The sequence below is a fragment of the Anomalospiza imberbis genome, chromosome 17 (genome assembly GCF_031753505.1).
Source record: "Anomalospiza imberbis isolate Cuckoo-Finch-1a 21T00152 chromosome 17, ASM3175350v1, whole genome shotgun sequence".
In the NCBI taxonomy this organism is placed as follows: Eukaryota; Metazoa; Chordata; class Aves; order Passeriformes; family Viduidae; genus Anomalospiza; species Anomalospiza imberbis.
Genome location: NC_089697.1, coordinates 15,590,361 through 15,607,473, shown reverse-complemented (window position 1 = coordinate 15,607,473; position 17,113 = coordinate 15,590,361). Strand labels below are relative to the sequence as shown.

The window sequence follows — 17,113 nt, the reverse complement described above, 5'->3', positions numbered from 1 at the left end:
GTAATGCTGCTCCACTCCTTCAGTGCAGACTTTGCTTGCTCTCTTGGGCACAGCTTTGCTGAGGCTGCAGCACATTCTGGTGATGAGGTTATCCAGCAAGCCCAGTATGGGAGTTCTTACATACAGTTATGACTTAAGTCATGCATTCCCATGCATTAACAGCAGCCAGCATGGGCTTTATAGAGACTGAATTATATGAATCTCTTTCTGTGTGTGAACGCCAGGAGATAGAAACCATTCAGTGGTTTGTTCTTATGGAATGAGTCATTCTCCATTGAAAATGTCATTAACAAGAGGACACCCTGCAGGACACATTCTGCTAAAAACTCCTTTAAGTGGTGTCCTGATATTTGTGAATCCCCTGCAGAGGGTTATGAGTTTCTTCCCGTTTAGACTTCTGGTTGTATGGCTGTTTATACTGGAAGTTCCTTGAACTTTTTGTTTCTTTGCAGGTAGTGCCTTCCTCAGTGCTGTGTTCCTAGCCTTAGCAACATACCAGTCACTCTACCCTCTCACACTGTTTGCTCCAGCACTGCTTTACCTTCTACAGGTAGGTGATTTCTAACTCTTGGTACCTCTTGTCTTCTTGTAACTGTGCAGGGACAGTCCTGGGGAGGGGAGTCAGACAAGTGCAGAGTTTCAGAAAAAGTGACTCTCAAGTCCTGGCAAGTTTGAACCCTGAATGGGAATGCCTGTGTTTGGAGAGAAGGGAGCAGGAAGTCTGCAGAACTGGGTGGTGTTTAGCTTGCCAAAATAAGTGCTGTTCTTTGTGTTGTGTGAGCAGCAATGAGGTGCTCAGACCTGGAGAAGTTTGAAAATGCTGGTTTGGGGTTTAATGGCAAAAGGCACATTCTGGAAAGAGGCTGGTTGTCCTTTCTCCCTCTCCATTAACAAGACCCTGAATGCCACCAGGGCTGCCCTTGCTATTTTTATCCTGCTTTGGCAGCAAGGTGAGGCTGTGATGCCAGCAGAGGCTCAGCTCACTTCACAGATTACTTTCTGATAATGTTTAGTATGTGAAATTCTTAAAATTCTGAATACTGCTGCTGCTGTGCATTTCATCAGTCTTTTCTCATTGCTTCTGGTGGTGATTTTATAGCTTAACTTTACTTAACTAGCCTGTTCTCAAATCTCTGAGCTTCCAGACGGAATGGGAGTCAGTTGTAATTAATTTTCTTGTTCTGACATGAATGTCTTACTTATTTTCAGGAATTTAAATTATTAGTCTTTACAGAAGAAGAACTGCAGAGTCAGTGTTGCTTTTTCAGTTTGATGATTTTCAGGAGAATTTATATCTTTAATATTTTGGTCTCATTTGTTCTCCTTTAACTTTAGCCAAAGTAAATTGGGAGTGAAATGCAAGCATTGTACTTTGAATTCACAAACAGTAAGTGCTTTGATATGTGATTGCCTAATTTGCAACTTTTAAAGGCAGTTATTCCAGTGTGTGTCCTTTTATGTAAATTTCTAAATTAACTTTCCTGCTTTCTTTGTACAGAATTAAATCACTTTTCTCCTGCTCTTTTCAAGCTGCCCTGCCAAAAATTTTGGTAATGTTGCTTACATTGTCCCAACAAGTGACATTAAACTCAGTCCAACTGAGAAAACCCAATGAGCTTTACACAGAGCCCGCAGCAGTCAGGGCAGGTTCTCTGCACATCTCCTGTCACTGCAAACCCCAGGGCCAAATGGGAAAGCCACGTCACTGACCTGGAGCTGCAGAATGCTGAGCGATTCCCAAAGGTGTTGGCCCCTGTGTGTATTTGTCTGTACACAGGCAGTCAGGGGACCTGATGGAGTGAGATATCCCTGTCATGTTACGTTGACTGGTGACAAAGACATGTGGCAGTGGCAGGACTTTGAGGAAGCCAGCTTTCAGAGGGGCTCATTTGTGCTTAGGAACTCAGTGGATGTGCTCTTGCCCTGATTTCAGCAGAGCAGGAGTGCCAGGCCAAGTGGTGGTGCCACAGGGTGGGAGTTCTGGGGCAGGGCTTTCGGTCACCCCCTGTAGTGGGGTCGTGCAGGAGAAGACAGGCACCAGTGCAGTATTGCAAAGGTCTGAGGTACCAGTGCAGCTGTGAGGAGGGGTGTAAATCTTACACCTGTGTGTGTGCTCACACGAGGGACTCACTGCAAGCAGAAATGTCTTGCTACTGTATTTTCAAACACAGCTCTGGGAGTACATGCAATGTGTGTGACTTAATTGGCCAGAGTGAGGAACAACAAGCAATTTGTTGAAGCTGCTCCTTCAAATGCCATAGTGCCAATGTTTGATGCTTTCTTTCATCAATTTAAAATGATGTTCTGAACGCTCACGCTTTCTTGTGGCTCTCCCCGTGATGAGGTGCTTCTGTTTCTCTTTCAGCGCCAGTTCATACCTATCAAACTGAAAAGCAAAAGTTTCTGGCTCTACAGCATGCAGTATGCATCCCTGTACCTGTGCAGCCTGGTGGTGATCATCTGCCTCTCCTTCTTCCTGCTCAACTCCTGGGATTTTATCCCATCTGTTTATGGGTTTATGTAAGTATAAGGATTCTTACTGATGGTTTTCTGTCTGGCCCCACCCTGCCCACCCAGATTGTTTCTTGCCCATCACACACAGGAGTGTGCTTGACCCAGGAAGTGTGTGGTCTGTGATTTACTGACAATGCAATAAAAGAAAGAATATGTGGAGGAAAGTAGCCATTAGCCAACTCCAACTTCTGTTAAATAAATAATAGCAAAAATTAAAGACAGGAGCTGTTTTCCACTGAGTGATTGGAAATGGATTTGGTAGTTGAGCTACCATGGCTGTGAAATAATCTTCTCTGGAGAAATGTCTGCTTGAGAATGGTTTGAATCTGGCTGTGACACCAGGAAGGATTCCTCAGCAGGATTTCAGCCTGCTCTCCATGTTTTCATCCATTTGGTTTCTCTTTCATGGATTTACAATTTAGGTCCTACATCCAGTAGCATACAATGATTAATTAATGCAACAGAAGCAGGGCAGGGAAGAACAACCATTTAAAAATTTACCATGACTTTCTTTTCAAATTTCAGCCTTTCTGTTCCAGACCTGACACCCAATATTGGCCTTTTCTGGTACTTCTTTGCAGAGATGTTTGAACACTTCAGTCTTTTCTTTGTATGTGTGTTTCAAATCAATGTGTTCTTCTACACCATTCCCTTGGCAATAAAGTTGAAGTAAGTATGGATGTGATTCTCTGCTACTTTCTTTTTAGCTCTTAAGTTATCCAGTGGAAGCGTCTAAGGCTGAAGTTGGATGTCTTGACCTACAAGCCTGAAAAATATTTTTAACAGGGCCTATCCTCCTCATTTCCCATAGTTTCAGCTCTGTTCCTCTTAAACAGAGTGACTTGGGCTCTGCAGTGGAACTCTGTGTTGCAAGCATCAACAGAGGCAGCAGAAACGGAGGCTGTAGAAGTGCCAGCATAAGGCACTGTAGTCAGAAAGCAAGAACTGGCTGGAACTTCTAGCTCTTCATTGTCAGAAAAAATGTGGAAACTTGGGGACTTTTCTATCTAGCTTCATTGACTTCTTTGTGATAAAAACACCCTTTAACACGCCTGGATTCTTAGTGAGCTTGTCCTTTGGCTTGCACTGGATAGATCAGGTGTACCAGAGGGATAACTGTGGGCTTTGGGCTTCTCCAGATTACCATCAGAGGACAGGTGCTGAATGCTTCTGGTGAATAGGGCAGAGCTGGAAAGCACAGTGCAGGTGTAAATGTGCACTGAGGTTGTTGGGTGAGGGCTGTGGCAGATGTGCCTCCACTGACCCTGCTGCTCTGCAGGGCAGCTCTGTCCACCCCACCCAGCATTCAGAGCCTGGTTTTGAGAGAACGGGGCTGCAGGAGCCTCTTCGAGCCTGTCCTGCAGCATATCTGTGCTCTTGCTGACATTTCTGTGCAGTTTCCAGCGGCCCTACTGCATCCTCTTAGCCTTTGTTTGTTTTCCCTTCCAGGGAACACCCTGTGTTCTTCATGTTTGTCCAGCTTGCCATCATTTCTATCTTCAAGTCCTATCCCACCGTGGGAGACGTTGCACTGTACATGGCCTTCCTTCCAGTCTGGAGCCATCTTTACAGATGTAAGTTCTTTGTACTTGATTATTATTAATCTGGAATGGAAAAGGGCCTGCCAAATAATTAAATTAAATGGTCACCACTAAACCAAACCCAGACCCAAGTTCATAGTCTCTCATGGCCTCCATGGAGTGTCTGGAAGGAGGCTGGATTTTAGAGGTTTTTTCCTCTGGTGATACAGTCCCTATCATGTCTTTAGGACTCGGGTTGAAATTGGTCAGGAGGGAATTTTCACTTGTACCTTATCTTCCCCCTCTCTCCAACTTGTTCTGAAGATTATCTTTTTTACGAGAACCTTTTGCAGTCCTGCATCCTCCAGATGCTTTACTCCCATTTAAGGCTGTGTAATTTGAACAGTGCTCCAGCATTTGGTGAGTCCTCCAGCCTTAAAATGCTGGATCTTGCAGTCGTGCTTTGTTTAGTATTTGCTTGTTTGCTTAGAGTGAAAGTAACTGAATTTCTCCAAGCAATTGTCCAGACTTTCTTAAATGCTTCAAAAAGACCCTCTTTAACTCCTGAAATCACAGAGAGCTTCCTGTGGATTCTCAGGCTCAGTCTATAGAACCTGCTTCCATGAGGAGATTTGGAAGTCTTGTGTTTTTCTTGGCGTTTCTTGCTTAAACCAGCTGCTTGGACCAGCCCTGCCGCGTTGTCCAGGCCTTTCACTGCAGCCTTCTCTAAGCCAGGCCAAGTGTGTTCATGGACAGCTCACCTCCCTGTTGTAGGACAAATAATCAGGAGACCTGGAGACCATCTGCTCTGTGGGTTTCAGACTCAGGAGAGCTGAGGCCAAAGCAGCTGTGATCAAACAGGGCAGGAATCCCCAGGCTGGCCCTGAGCACATCACAGCTGTAGCAGATGATGAACTGCTGAAAGTGCTTGATCAATGTAGTTCAGTTCCACATTCCAAGCATGCAGGGAGAGGGACAGTCATCTGTCACAGGCTTCCACCCCGCAGTGTGTGAACAGACCTTCTGAACAAGAAGTTTAAAATAGGTAGGAAGAGGTTTGGATGCAACAATGCTCCCAAAACATCATCTGCCCTCCACTGCAGAGTGATGGGCATGGGCTGAGCTGCAGCCAAGCACAGCACAAGTGTCAGGATGGGTTACAGCACTGCTACCAAAGGACAGGCATAAGCACTTCACAGAAAACAAAACCTCTCCTGGCCTGGGAGTTCCCAGCTCTTTTAGACAAAGCTGTGCTTGGTTTTGTCCACCTGACAGATACTCAGGCAGACTGCTGGATTCTTGCACCTCCCGACGTCATGTGTCTGTCAGTGCATTTGGCCTGTATGAGTTTCTTCCTTTTATGGTGCTTTCATTTCCTTGCCACCTCCCAAGGAAGTATCTTTTCCTATAACCCACAGATTCATTTTTTCCTTTGTCATTAGCTTGATGAGGCAAGGAATTAAAGTGCTCTGCTCTCCTAATTGGGGTGCTGCTGGCAAGGCCCCTTTGCAAGCTGCTGGTTACTGTAGTGTAGATACCAAAAAGCCAAAGACATCCAAGAAAGTGTGTTTGGAAGCAGGATCTAGAAGGAAAGAGCTACAAATGGGGATTCCACACTGCAACAAAGGCAGAAGTATTTCTTTTGAATGGAAATATAGTGAATTTCTTATAACCACTGTCCAGGAATTTAATAAAGCAACCTGTGGAAGGTTGTTGGAGGAAAGTATGTCTTGGCCAGTGCCTCTCACCCCCTGCACACCCTAAATACCATTGCTGGTTGTGTGACCATGACTGCTCAGTAATACATCATTTTAACAGCTGATTTTCTTTTACAGTCCTCCGGAACATCTTCATCCTGTCATGTGTGCTCATTTTCTGCTCCTTCCTGTTCCCTGTTCTGTGGCATCTATGGATTTATGCAGGAAGTGCCAACTCCAATTTTTATTATGCCATCACGTTGACTTTCAACATAGGGCAGGTCAGTAGAGTGAGGCAAATGAAGCTGCACTGTGGGCAGGCTGCTGGATGGGGTGGCCTGTCAGCAGCAGTGAATCCTGCAGGATGGAGCTCCTCTCAGCATCCTGTGTGGTCCTGCATAGCAGCTTCCTGGCTCTCCTCCTGGATTCTGCCTGTTCCTCAACCCTTGGCACACTAATGGGAAGGAGTTCTTGTGGTGTGAGCTGTGACTTAACAATCCATCCTGACTGACTGCAGGTTCTGTGCTCTGTTGCTGATGGCCAAGGAAAAGCATCTCAGTATGGCAGGACCAAGCACAAGTGAATGGAGAAGGGGAGCTAAGAGGGGAAATGGAAAAACCTCAGGGCAGTAGCAGTGGGGCCAGAAGATAGACAAATGAGACCTGCCCATGCTCAAGGACATGGCACCAGTTTTTCTGAGACATGGCAGCACGTGCAGGGTCCCAGGGATGTTGGGACTTGCCCTCCCTGCCTTTCCTGAGGCCATTCTGGATACATGACTTCCACTGGCCTTAGGGAAAGCAGAGCTTAGCACCCTTGAAGGGTGGAACTCTGTACACAGGTGCTACAACCTTTTGTAAGTCCTTCCTCTTCTCTGTGCTGCATGTCATGTACCTGAGCCCTTGGGCAGTTTGACATGTAGGTGAGCAGACCCTTCATTTCATGTTAAAGTTGCCTTTAGTTTGAATGTGCCTCAGCCATTTATGCTTGTCTGTTTCTCCTAAAGCCAGGGGAACACTTTGACCAGGGGCAGAAAACCACCTACTCTTACCCTTGATTAATGGGGAAAACACTCATTTGGTAAAACCAAAAGAGACTGCACAGGTTGAGAGGGAGAATAGAGATTCTGCTAAGAGGGTCTGATAGGAAACTGGGAGTGGTTCATTACAGGTCCTGCTATAGAATGAAAGGAATAGTAAAATTTAACTAGAAATAGCAGGTGTTGATATTCTAAGAAGGTTTTATTTCCTGATTTTCCTGGAATGAAAGGAATAGTAAAATTTAACTAGAAATAGCAGGTGTTGATATTCTAAGGTTTTATTTCCTACCTGCGAAAGTCATAGCAGATCCTGCAAGGTCTTGTGCTCTGTGTAAATGCAGACAGCAAGCCTCTTGTCTGATTTCCTTGTGAGAAAGACCTAGTCCTCATCCCCACCCACCTCAGCTCTTTCTTTTCCCATTTAGATATCTGCAGAGAAGCTTAGTTAAAGGTAATATCACCTGCACTGGCAGAGCCTGTCAGCAGTTCAGCAAAGCAAGCAGATCATGGCTGTTTGCCTCTCCCTGGGTCTGTTCTCCTTCTCACTTTCTCCCCTGACCTCAGCAGTCTGCAGCCCTGTTTCTCTTTTCCCCCGCTCTCCACCTGCTCCTCCATCCTCTCCTGTCCTGCCATTCAGCCTCTGCAGCAGCTGCTGTGTTTTTCTGTGCTGTATTGCACAGTAACCCAGGCAGGCTCTGACTGTCCCTCCCTCTGTGCCCTTAGCACTGCCATGGACTTCAGGTGACATAGTGCCAAAGGGATGCTTTAAGTGGCATCTGCAGACTAGGACACAAGGACAACAACTACCAGCTCGGGCTGGCACTGAAAAGGTTTTCCACTCTAGTTACCTGCTTCTGTTTCCAAATGGAGGAGGGCAGCAGTCCTGCAGGAAGGTCACACTGCAAGAGGCTAAGTGACAAATGGCACTACTGAGCCAACAGGTCCCTGCCACAGCCCAGTCTGCCCCAGCAGTGGCAGCTTCCCCAGGTGGCAGCTTTAGAGAAGCCACTGTCACCCGTTCCTGCCCTCTCAAGGCCCCCAGGCATGGGAGCAGTCCCACCGTGTGCCTCAGTACAGCCAAAGGTGTCCTGGCTTGGGGCACAGTGACTGGAAAGGCCCTGGGGGTGCTGCTCAACAGCAGCTGAACAGCAGCCTGGTGTGCCCAGGTGGGCAAGAGGCCAATGACACCTGGCCTGTACCAGCCATGGTGTGGCAGCAGGACCAGGGCAGCGACCGTGGCCTGTGCTGGGCACTGGTGAGGCACCTCCAACCCTGGGGACAGCTTTGGGCACCTCTGTTCAGGAAGGACATTACAGACCTGGAACATGTCCAGAAAAGGGAACTGAGCCCCAGGAGCAGCTGAGGGAGCTGGGGGGTTTCAGCCTGGAGAAAAGGAGGCTCAGTGGGGATCTTCTAGCTCTGCAACTCTGACATGAGGGTGCAGCTGGGGGGGATCAGTCTGCTCCCAGGGAACAGGGTCAGGATGAGAGGAAAGGGCCTCGGGCTGTGCCAGGGGGGTTCAGGTTGGACATTAGGAGGAATTTCTTCACAGAAAACATGGTCAGGGCATGGGAAGGGGAGGTGGTGGAGTCCCACCCCTGGAGGTGTCCAAGGAATGCCTGGATGTGTCACTCAGTGCTCTGGGCTGGGTGACACAGTGGGGGATCAGTCAAAGGTTGGACTTGATGATCTCAGAGGTCTTTTCCAGCTAAAATGACCCTGTGATTGTTGTCTGTGGGACAACACTTGGATAGAAGGAGTCCTGTGGGTGCAGCTGAGATGTCTGTGAAGCTGTGGTACAGCTGGACCTGCCATTGTCATACATTTTGGCCAGTTTATGGAGCTACTCTTTGTGAATCTCCCTTGGCTTAACATGGCAAGGGGATGGACAAGGTGTTCCCAAGGTCACAGTGACTCCTCCAGCAGCATGTGCTGAACAGCCCAGGAGCTGCTTAACCCCCCTGTCACGTGTCCCTCTTTATTCCTTGCTCTGAAGCACCACTGATGTGTCTGAACATCTCACTCCACAGATCCTGCTCATCTCGGATTATTTCTATGCCTTCCTCCGGCGGGAGTACTACCTCACTCACGGGCTCCACCTGACAAGGCAGGACGGGACAGAGGCCATGCTGGTTTTGAAATAAGGACTGGACTACCATTTCCTGGGACACGGGCCACTCCGAGGAACATGCAAAGCTTGGGGTGCATGGGGTGGGTGGGGAAGGTTCCCTGAATGAGGTCTGACTTTGGGAATGATACCAACTGAAAGAAAGGGCTGAAGTTGTGGGAATAACCCCCTGAGCTGCAGGCTCAGCACAGACTGTCAGAGCTGCAGTGCCTCCCCCCTCAGCTGTGCTTTTCACTTTGACCTCAGCCATCAGTTGCTCTGGGCAGTCCAGCAGGAGCAGGAGTGTCTGAGCTAAACCCAGGGCTGGAGCTCAGACCATGAACTGTTTTCCACCACTGCTTCTTGGAGATGTTTGCTTCTCTGGGGATGTTCCCCTTCACTGCTTTGACCAGTAACGCTCCTGCTTGGCACGAGGCAGTCTCTGGGTACCTGGTGCCCCCCCGTCCTGGCTGCTGATTCCATTTCTTGGTTGTTCTGCTGTTGAGGGATCTGGAAGAATCCTGTGTGCTCAGTCACAGTGGGTGCTGTGAAAGGGTTGGGTGACCAAGAATGATGACCTTGGATGACAGCTGGAACTGCTGCCACACCTGGTAACCTCAGCACTCAAACACAAGTAGGAGCCAGAACTGGGATGGGATCAGGAGCAGGGTGGGTACCAGGTAACTGCTCTATCCCACTGGAACAACACAGCCATGCCAGGAGCTGCACAGAGGCATTGCAGGTCTCAGAGGGGAATTACTACTGAGGAGATGGACTCCCACTGCTCCCAGTTTCTGTTGGGTGACAAAGCCTGGCAGTGCTGGGCTCACACTGTGCTGCTGTGATCACTTGGGGCAGCAGCTGGGACCAGGAGGTGTCACAATCTCCCTGTAAGGCCCCAGACCAAATCCAGCAAGAGTCTCAGCCACTGCTGTTATGGAGTTGTTCCACAGCTGCTTATCGCTACTGGATGTGCACTTGTCTGTGTCACCCCTGTGCCAGTCAGTGCTGGGCTCAAGGCTGTGCACAGGGGCTCCCTTCAGTCAGCTCCCCTGGTGCCCCCCGCTCCCCTCTGCACTCAGACCTGCTCACCTTGGAGCTGCTGCTGCTGCCCCCTGAATGTGACACTCTGGGGTGAAGCCACCGGCTCTGCTGGCTGTGTGGTGGCACTGAGAGGCAGTGACCAGAGTGTGACAGCCGCCTCCAGCATCACCACTGCTGCCACGGGACATCCCAAGGGTTGGGAATGTGACATGGAAACCAAACTGCACGCGGTACCGAGCAGCTGATGGATGGATGTGCCCAGGCAGGTGTGTAAAGAGATCTTTCTTTCCGGACAATTCAAACCTTTGCCTTATTGCACTTCTGTCAGCGCTTTGGGGGTGGAGCCGCGCCCAGCCAGGCCCGGCCTGGGGCGGTCCGGCCTGGGGCGGCCCGGCCTGGGGCGGGCCCGGACTGGGGCGGGCCCGGCCTGGGGCGGGCCCGGCCGGGGCGGTCCGGCCCGGGGCGGTCCGGCCTGGGGCGGGCCCGGACTGGGGCGGTCCGGCCTGGGGCGGGCCCGGACTGGGGCGGTCCGGCCTGGGGCGGGCCCGGACTGGGGCGGTCCGGCCTGGGGCGGTCCGGCCCGGGGCGGTCCGGCCTGGGGCGGGCCCGGCCTGGGGCGGGCCCGGACTGGGGCGGTCCGGCCTGGGGCGGGCCCGGCCTGGGGCGGTCCGGACTGGGGCGGTCCGGCCCTAGGGCGGTCCGGCCTGGGGCGGGCCCGGCCTGGGGCGGTCCCGGCGGGAGCCTCGGGCCGGCGGGGGCACGGCAAGGAGCGAAATAAACTGTGCGAGTTTTGGACACCCCGTGTGCTCTGGCTGTGGGGGCTGGAGGGCGAGGGCGGTGTGGGAGGCACTGAGAGTCACAGGGAGATCTGAAAGCAAACACGGGTTGGGAGGAAACGCGACGAAAAAATGAAACGGGTCTGTTTGAGGGGCAGGCTTAAGGGAAGGGCAGGTCTGTACAGGTAGCGCCCTGTCCTGTGCAGCAGCTGGGTTTGTTCCTGGGGCTGGGTCCGTCTCGGTATCCTGAAGCAGCAAGTCCCAAATCTGGACTCGAGCCGTCCTGAGGAAGGTGGTGGGGTCAGCTCTGGGGCAGGGGAGGAGCAAAGGCAGAGACATGAGCAGGGCCGGGGAGGGACAAAGAGCACGGCCTAGGGGAGGGAGAAGGAAAGGGCAGAGTTAGGGGCAAGGGCAGGGAGAATGAAGGGTAAAGGACAGGGCAGAGGCAGGGACAGAATCAGGGTCAGGGGTATGGAAGGGTGGGGCAGGGACAGAAGCACTGGCAGGGGTAAGGGCAGGGACAGGGATGGCGGTGCGAAGGCAGCTCGGGCAGGGACCGGGAGCCCTGTCCTAGCTCCTGACCAGCGTCCCAGAGGAAGTTTTTGGGGCCACCAGAACTGCCTGATCCCCATCGAGTGTTGCCAGTGACCAAATGCCAGGCACCAGGAATCCCCAAACTCCCACTGCTGTCAAAGGCTGGTGGGGACAACAGAGCAGACACCCACCAGGGCTGCAGTGGGCCTGCTATGGAGATGAGGAACAACCCAAAAACGCCTGCAGCGGCCCAGGCCTAGGCATCAAGGCCATCGTGCCCCCAGGCAAGGCACACAGCAAGTCCTGAAGTGGCATAAACGGAGCATTGTTGCACTTGGACCCACAGGCTCACAGCCAGGCTGAGTGGAGGCTGCAGCGGGGCGCTGCGCCTCTTCCCTGGCCTGCAGAGGCTTCTCCAGAGGCACCTGAGGCTGGCAGGTCCCTCAGCCAGCGATTCCTTCCCTCAGCTGCCAGTCCCAAGCCGGCTCCCTCAGAGTCAGGGCCATGCGCCATCAGGGCCTCCTGCAGTGGGTTTGTGTGGCCAGGCTGTGGTAGTGGGGTGGCTAGGGGAGTGACTTCCATTAGCAGCTGCCAGAAACTTCCTCCAGATGGCTCCAGGATGGACCCGCTGCTGGCCAAGGCCCAGCCCAGCACAGATGGTGGTGATGCCTCGGGGATCGGGCATTTAAGGAGAAGAAAAAAGTTACTGTGCAGATGTAATTGCACTCAGAGAGGAGCGGAGTGAAAACACGTGAGAGGAACAGTCCTGCACACACCCAGGGCAGGGCAGGAGGAGGGGCTGGAGCTGTTGCAGGAGCTGGAGCTGAAATTCCCCAGGGATTCCCTGGGGAAGCCCATGGGGAGGCAGCTGTGCCCCTGCAGCCCATGGAGAGCCCAGGGGTGCAGAGCTCCACCTGCAGCCCCCTGGAGGAGCCCACGCCAGAGCAGGGGAAGGACTCCAACTCCTTTCCCTGAGCAGCAGCAGAAACAACAGGTGATGAACTGATCATAACCTCTGTTCCACATCTCCCTGCACTGCTGGAGGGGTGGAGGCAGAGCTGGCAAGGAGGGAGGTGTAGAGAAGGTGTTTTAAGGTCTTATTTTACTTCTCATTATCCTGCTCGAATTTTGTTAGTAATAAAGTCATTAATATCTCTAATTCATGTCTGTTTTGCCCTGAAGGAATTTGATGAGGGATCTTACCCAGTCCTTAACTCATGAATCTTCTGCTGTATTTTCTCAGCCCTGCGCAGCTGTGGAGGGCAGTGAGAGGCTTTGGCAGGTGCCCGGTGTCCAGCCAGCGTCACCCCACCACACAGGTGTTGGCAGTTGCTACAACCATTGCAACAGTCGTGTTGCAAAGAGCAACTCTGCACGACCTGCCCCAGCGATGCCAAAACAAGGCAGCCCCCGGCCTGGGGGCTCTCCGCTTGCTTCCAGGTGACAGCCGGGGTGCAAAAGAGGTGACAGCCACCGGCCACCACGCACCTGTCTGGAGGGGGATGCCTGCCCACGCTCCCCAGCACCGTGCAGGAGGGCCACGTTCTGGACCCCCGCCCGCCGGGACAGACCGCTGGCATCCACACCCACCCTGTCACGCACCCGGGAGGGGCCGGCGCGGCTGAACATTAACCCCGGGCCGGTGGCCAGGGCTCCCTGGCGGCAGCCCCAGCGCCCCAGGAACTCCTGCAATGAGGGGGCTCCGATACCGCTACCAGCTCCTGGTAGGTCCCTCGTGGCACAGTCCCATAGGGCAGCGAGGAACGAGCTCTGGGCCAGCGCTGGGAGGCACCCACCAGGCTGGACACGGGGCTGGACAGACAGAGGGGGGCTGCCCTGGGGAGAGGGAGGGGCTGGGGGGTGCGGGGGCGGTGGGCACACGCGGGACCTGCCCCTGCAGCCCACGGCCTCGCGAGGATCCTGGCCCCGGGATCTCCTGCGTCCCCGGGCTGCACTCGCTCATCCCTCTTGCCCCCTCAGGGTGGTGGGCAGGGTGGTGCCCCTTGGGCATGGGCTGCACCCACAGCCATCCTGAGCACGTGGCCGGCTGAGACACTTGTCACTAGCGGCCACCAGGACCGCGGCACATCCCAGAGCCCTTCTACGCTGCGGGCTCAGCCTGGCCGTGAGCAGAGGGAAAAGGCAAGGCTTCGCCCTTTCTACGGGGGGTTCAGCCTTCCTGTAGAAGCCTTCCCTGCCTTCTCTTCCTCCTCCTCCACCGCTTCCTCCCCCTCGGGTGGCCATACACCCTTGAAGTTCCGCGTGCAGCGGTGGCACGGCCTGGCGGGGTGCCAGGGCATGGCACGGCATGGCACGGCATGGCACCTGGGCTATCGGGAGCAGCTGGCAATCGGGAGCTGGGCTGGAGGCTCAGCCTGGTGCCCATTCCCGTGGACTTGGGCCCTTCTCCCAGCCCCTGGACAGAGGATGGGAGACATCCCACGCTGGGCGGGTTCGGGAGCTGCTGCTCCCTCCGGGCCGCAGAGATGCTCATCTCCTGCTGCCCGCAGCCCGACCAGGACGAGGAGCTGCGCATGGGATGCGAGGACCCAGCTGGAGAGGGGCAGCGGGGCTGGGAGGGAGCAGCCGAGGAGGAGCCGTGCAGGCTGGTGCTGAGCACACCCAGCAGCATCCTGCGGGACACGGAGCTCGAGGAGGTGAGGCACCCCCGCCTGCCCAGGGAACCCCCTCCCGCTCGTCTGCCCCGTTCCCACAGCCTGTCCTACCAGGAATGGTCCAGCGCGAGGCCAGATGGGTGACATTGCCCTGTGCCTGGGGACGGTCACCTCAGTCACCTCTGGGGGGAAGGATGCTTGGGGAGCCATCTCAGAAGGGTTTGCAGGGTGAGGACGCTTTGGGAACGTGTGGTAGGGGAGGGTGCTTGGAGCCATCTCTCGGAAGGATGCTCAGGTGGGTGTCCTGGGAGGCTGCTTGGAGGGATGAGGTGTGGAGCCACCTCTCGGGAGGACTCTCGATGAGATCTCAGGTTTGTGCTGGGGCAGGGGAGGATGCTCAGCCAGTCAGCACCGGCTGAGGCCGCTGTGCCCCAGCTGGGTGCCCAGCTGCCCCCGCGGCTGACGCAGCAGCCCTGGCACCTGCTCTACTCCACCGGGCGGGACGGCTTCAGCCTGCGGACGCTGTACCGGAGCGGGGCCCGGCCGGACTCCCCGGCCCTGCTGATCATCAGGGACACGGAGGCGCAGGTACGGCCGTGCCCTCCCCAGCCCGGCTGCCCCGTGTCACACGGGGCTCGGGCACCTCCTCGCTCCGTTGGCGGGACGGGGACACGTCCCGGCGCTGGGAGCCCCTCTGCACGCCGCCCCGTGAGTCTGCCCCTTCTGCTTCCCCAGGCCTTCGGTGCCTTCTCCGCCAGCGCCATTCGCAGCAGCAGCGGCTTCTACGGCACGGGGGAGACCTTCCTCTTCTCCTTCTGCCCCGAGCTGAAGGTGCGGCTACACGCTGCCAGCCCTGGGGCACCCCGGCGCGGGGCTGGCCATGTCGCGGGTGCCGGGCCACGCCTGGCGGTCCCCGCGGTGCTGGGGGCATCTGGGGTGACGGGGCTGCGCTTGGCCGGACGTGGGGACAGCAGCCCCGCGTGGGGACCCTCCTGGCAGCAGCCCCCAGGTTTGTCCAGGGCTGGGGGGAGAAGGTGAATCCCCGCAGTGTGCAGGGAGGGAAGCTCAGGGAAGGGGACCCTGCCCAGCTGGGTGCCAGCGGGCTCCTTCCACATGGCAGGGCGGTCGCAGCCCAGCTCTAAGCTGGCAGAATGTGGAGGCAGCCACACGTCGGGCACCGCTGGGGGCTGTGTGTGATGGGGCGTTAGTGGTGGCGGCTGTGCCCTGGCAGGGCCCGCAGAGCTGTTGGCAGAGATGGATCAGAACCACAGGCTCGGCCAGGTCTTCTGGAGATGTGGAACACAGGGGTGCCTGAGCAGAGCCAGCTTGGCGCAGCAGCCCCCAGCTGGTCCTCGCAGGACAGCGACAGGAATGGGGATGGGGACACTGCCCAGCCCACGGTCCCATCTGTGTGCTGTCCCCATGCAGGTCTTCAGGTGGACGGGCAGGAATGACTTCTTCATGAAAGGGGATGTGAATCTGCTGATGGTCGGTGGGGGCAGGTAGGAACGGCGCCGCCAACTTCAGCGGCTCAGAGGGCCACCAGCCCCGATGGCCATCAGAGCCATCACAGGAACCCAGGCTGCCCTATGGAGCTGGGTCCAAGCACGTGGTGATGGTTTGAACTCCAAAACACTGCCACCAGCAGCACTGGGCCTTTCATTCCCTAATCCTACTGCCTGCTGGCAGGGCTGCTGGTTCCCAGCCCGCTCCCTGCCTGCAGGCACCGTGGCAGACCTGGGCCAGCTGCTTGTCCCGTCTCATGTCCGTTTTGGGGAACAGAGTGAGGACGGGAGGTGGCTGGTCGCCCAGGAGATGGCGTGGGAGGTCTCCAACCTGAAGTAGGCAAGGTCGCAGCTGACCGTGCTCTTGGCACATTCGCAGCGGAAGGTTTGGGCTCTGGCTGGATGGGGACCTGCACCACGGGGGCAGTCAGCCCTGCGAGACTTTCGACAACGAGACCCTCTCACAGCGGGAGGAGTTCTGCATCCAGGATCTGGAAATGTGGGGTCTGGCCTGACCCCAACAAAGACACCCAAGGAAAAAGGTGTTGGAGAGGGGATTCTTTGGAGTGATGTCTCCAGTACAGCTGTTCCTGACCACCCGCAAAGCCTGCAGGATGCTACCAGCCTCACCCCCTCCTCCTTTCACCTGTTCCCAATAATATCCCGATTTCATGGGGAAAGAACAGCCGGTGGGGGCAGCACGATTGGAATGAACAGCAGTGGGGTCTCGGGCCTGCAGCGTTGCTGCCATGTGGCTGGGGAGCCCAGAGTGTGTGCATGGGCCCACAACGGCATAGCACAACGAACCCTAAACCTAACTCTACTCCTAGCCCTAACCCCAAGCCCAACCCCAACCCACCTGGCAGAGCTGCCCCAGGAGGAGGGCGCATGGCAGAGCTGGGCACGGCAGGGCCCCACACGGAGAAGGAAGCTTCAAGAGCAGTGACACTTTAGAACTGAGCAAGCCCAGGCAGCCTCTGCCCCCGGGGCTGGCTCTGGCAGTGCTGGAGACCACACAGTCACCATTCCTCAATAAACTTCTCCTGGCCTCATCCTTGCCCTGAAAGCGTTGAATGGCTCTGTGAAGGTGTGCAGGACCTGTGGTGGGGAGCAGGCCAGGAGCTGTGACAGCCGTGTCTTGTCCCAGCCTGGGCTGTGTGGACACAGCAAGAGTGGGGGGTCAGCCTGGGACACTGCTTCAGGGACCCAACCCCTTTGGCACAGTCCACACTCTCTGTCTGTCACCCTGTGAGGACCAGGGCTTCCTCCTCAGGAGGGGATCACAAGAGCCCTTCCCATCCAGAGCTCTACAGCCTGTTGTCTCTTGCCTGGCTGACAGGGTCTAGCCTCATTCCTGAAGGCTGAGCCAGCTCTCCTCCTCCTCGTCCACCACCCCTGTCCAAGGGGCAGAACCAGCCCCACAGGGGGATCCCAGGCAGGGGTGGTTCATGGGGTTCCGCTGGGGGGCAATGGCCTGTCTGGTTTGACCACATTTGATGTATTTATTGTGGGAGCACAGCTGGCCATCCAGCTGAAGTATCACCCCACAACCTCACCTTATGTCAGCTCCTGTCCCTAAATCTGCAATTTTGTGAGGCCTGCATCCCACAGAGCCCCAGCCTGCAGTGCTTTACACCTACCCCCCCAGCCCTTGAGCACCTTGTGCTGAACCTCCCTGCTGATTCCATCTCCCATGCCCAACCTGTGCCATCTCTCCAGCAGCTGGCTTGCAGCCAGCAAGCAGCAAGCAGCTCCTAGCAGC

General features: G+C 55.2%; 2 protein-coding genes across 4 annotated transcripts in view; both read left to right on the top strand.

The window, feature by feature from the left end:
* PIGU (phosphatidylinositol glycan anchor biosynthesis class U) overlaps positions 1 to 9,874 on the top strand; it is a 112,734-nt gene extending 102,860 nt beyond the window's left edge. For 2 of the 3 annotated variants that reach the window (XM_068208230.1, XM_068208231.1), the window contains 6 exons: positions 453 to 550; positions 2,366 to 2,520; positions 3,040 to 3,183; positions 3,964 to 4,088; positions 5,870 to 6,012; positions 8,801 to 9,874. In XM_068208230.1, the coding sequence (XP_068064331.1) occupies positions 453 to 550; positions 2,366 to 2,520; positions 3,040 to 3,183; positions 3,964 to 4,088; positions 5,870 to 6,012; positions 8,801 to 8,914 (779 nt within the window). In that variant the 3' untranslated portion in view covers positions 8,915 to 9,874. Of the gene's footprint in view, positions 1 to 452; positions 551 to 2,365; positions 2,521 to 3,039; positions 3,184 to 3,963; positions 4,089 to 4,375; positions 4,455 to 5,869; positions 6,013 to 8,800 lie in introns of those variants that run through there. The other variant, XR_011004852.1, reaches the window with a different exon arrangement.
* A 2,479-nt stretch (positions 9,875 to 12,353) lies between these two features.
* On the top strand, positions 12,354 to 16,408 carry TLDC2 (TBC/LysM-associated domain containing 2). The gene is made up of 6 exons (XM_068208314.1): positions 12,354 to 12,955; positions 13,742 to 13,888; positions 14,282 to 14,434; positions 14,582 to 14,677; positions 15,275 to 15,348; positions 15,731 to 16,408. Exons 1-6 carry the CDS (start codon positions 12,923 to 12,925, stop codon positions 15,864 to 15,866), a joined length of 639 nt encoding a protein of 212 aa, XP_068064415.1. The 5' UTR covers positions 12,354 to 12,922; the 3' UTR covers positions 15,867 to 16,408.
* The last annotated feature ends 705 nt before the right edge of the window (positions 16,409 to 17,113 follow it).

Bases quoted from the DNA above. Each gene is read 5' to 3' on its own strand.
- TLDC2 (XM_068208314.1), top strand. From the start codon at position 12,923: ATGAGGGGGCTCCGATACCGCTACCAGCTCCTG. The intron at 13,889-14,281 runs GTGAGGCACCCC...GCTGTGCCCCAG, and splicing joins GGGACACGGAGCTCGAGGAG to CTGGGTGCCCAGCTGCCCCC. The intron at 15,349-15,730 runs GTAGGAACGGCG...GCACATTCGCAG, and splicing joins CTGATGGTCGGTGGGGGCAG to CGGAAGGTTTGGGCTCTGGC.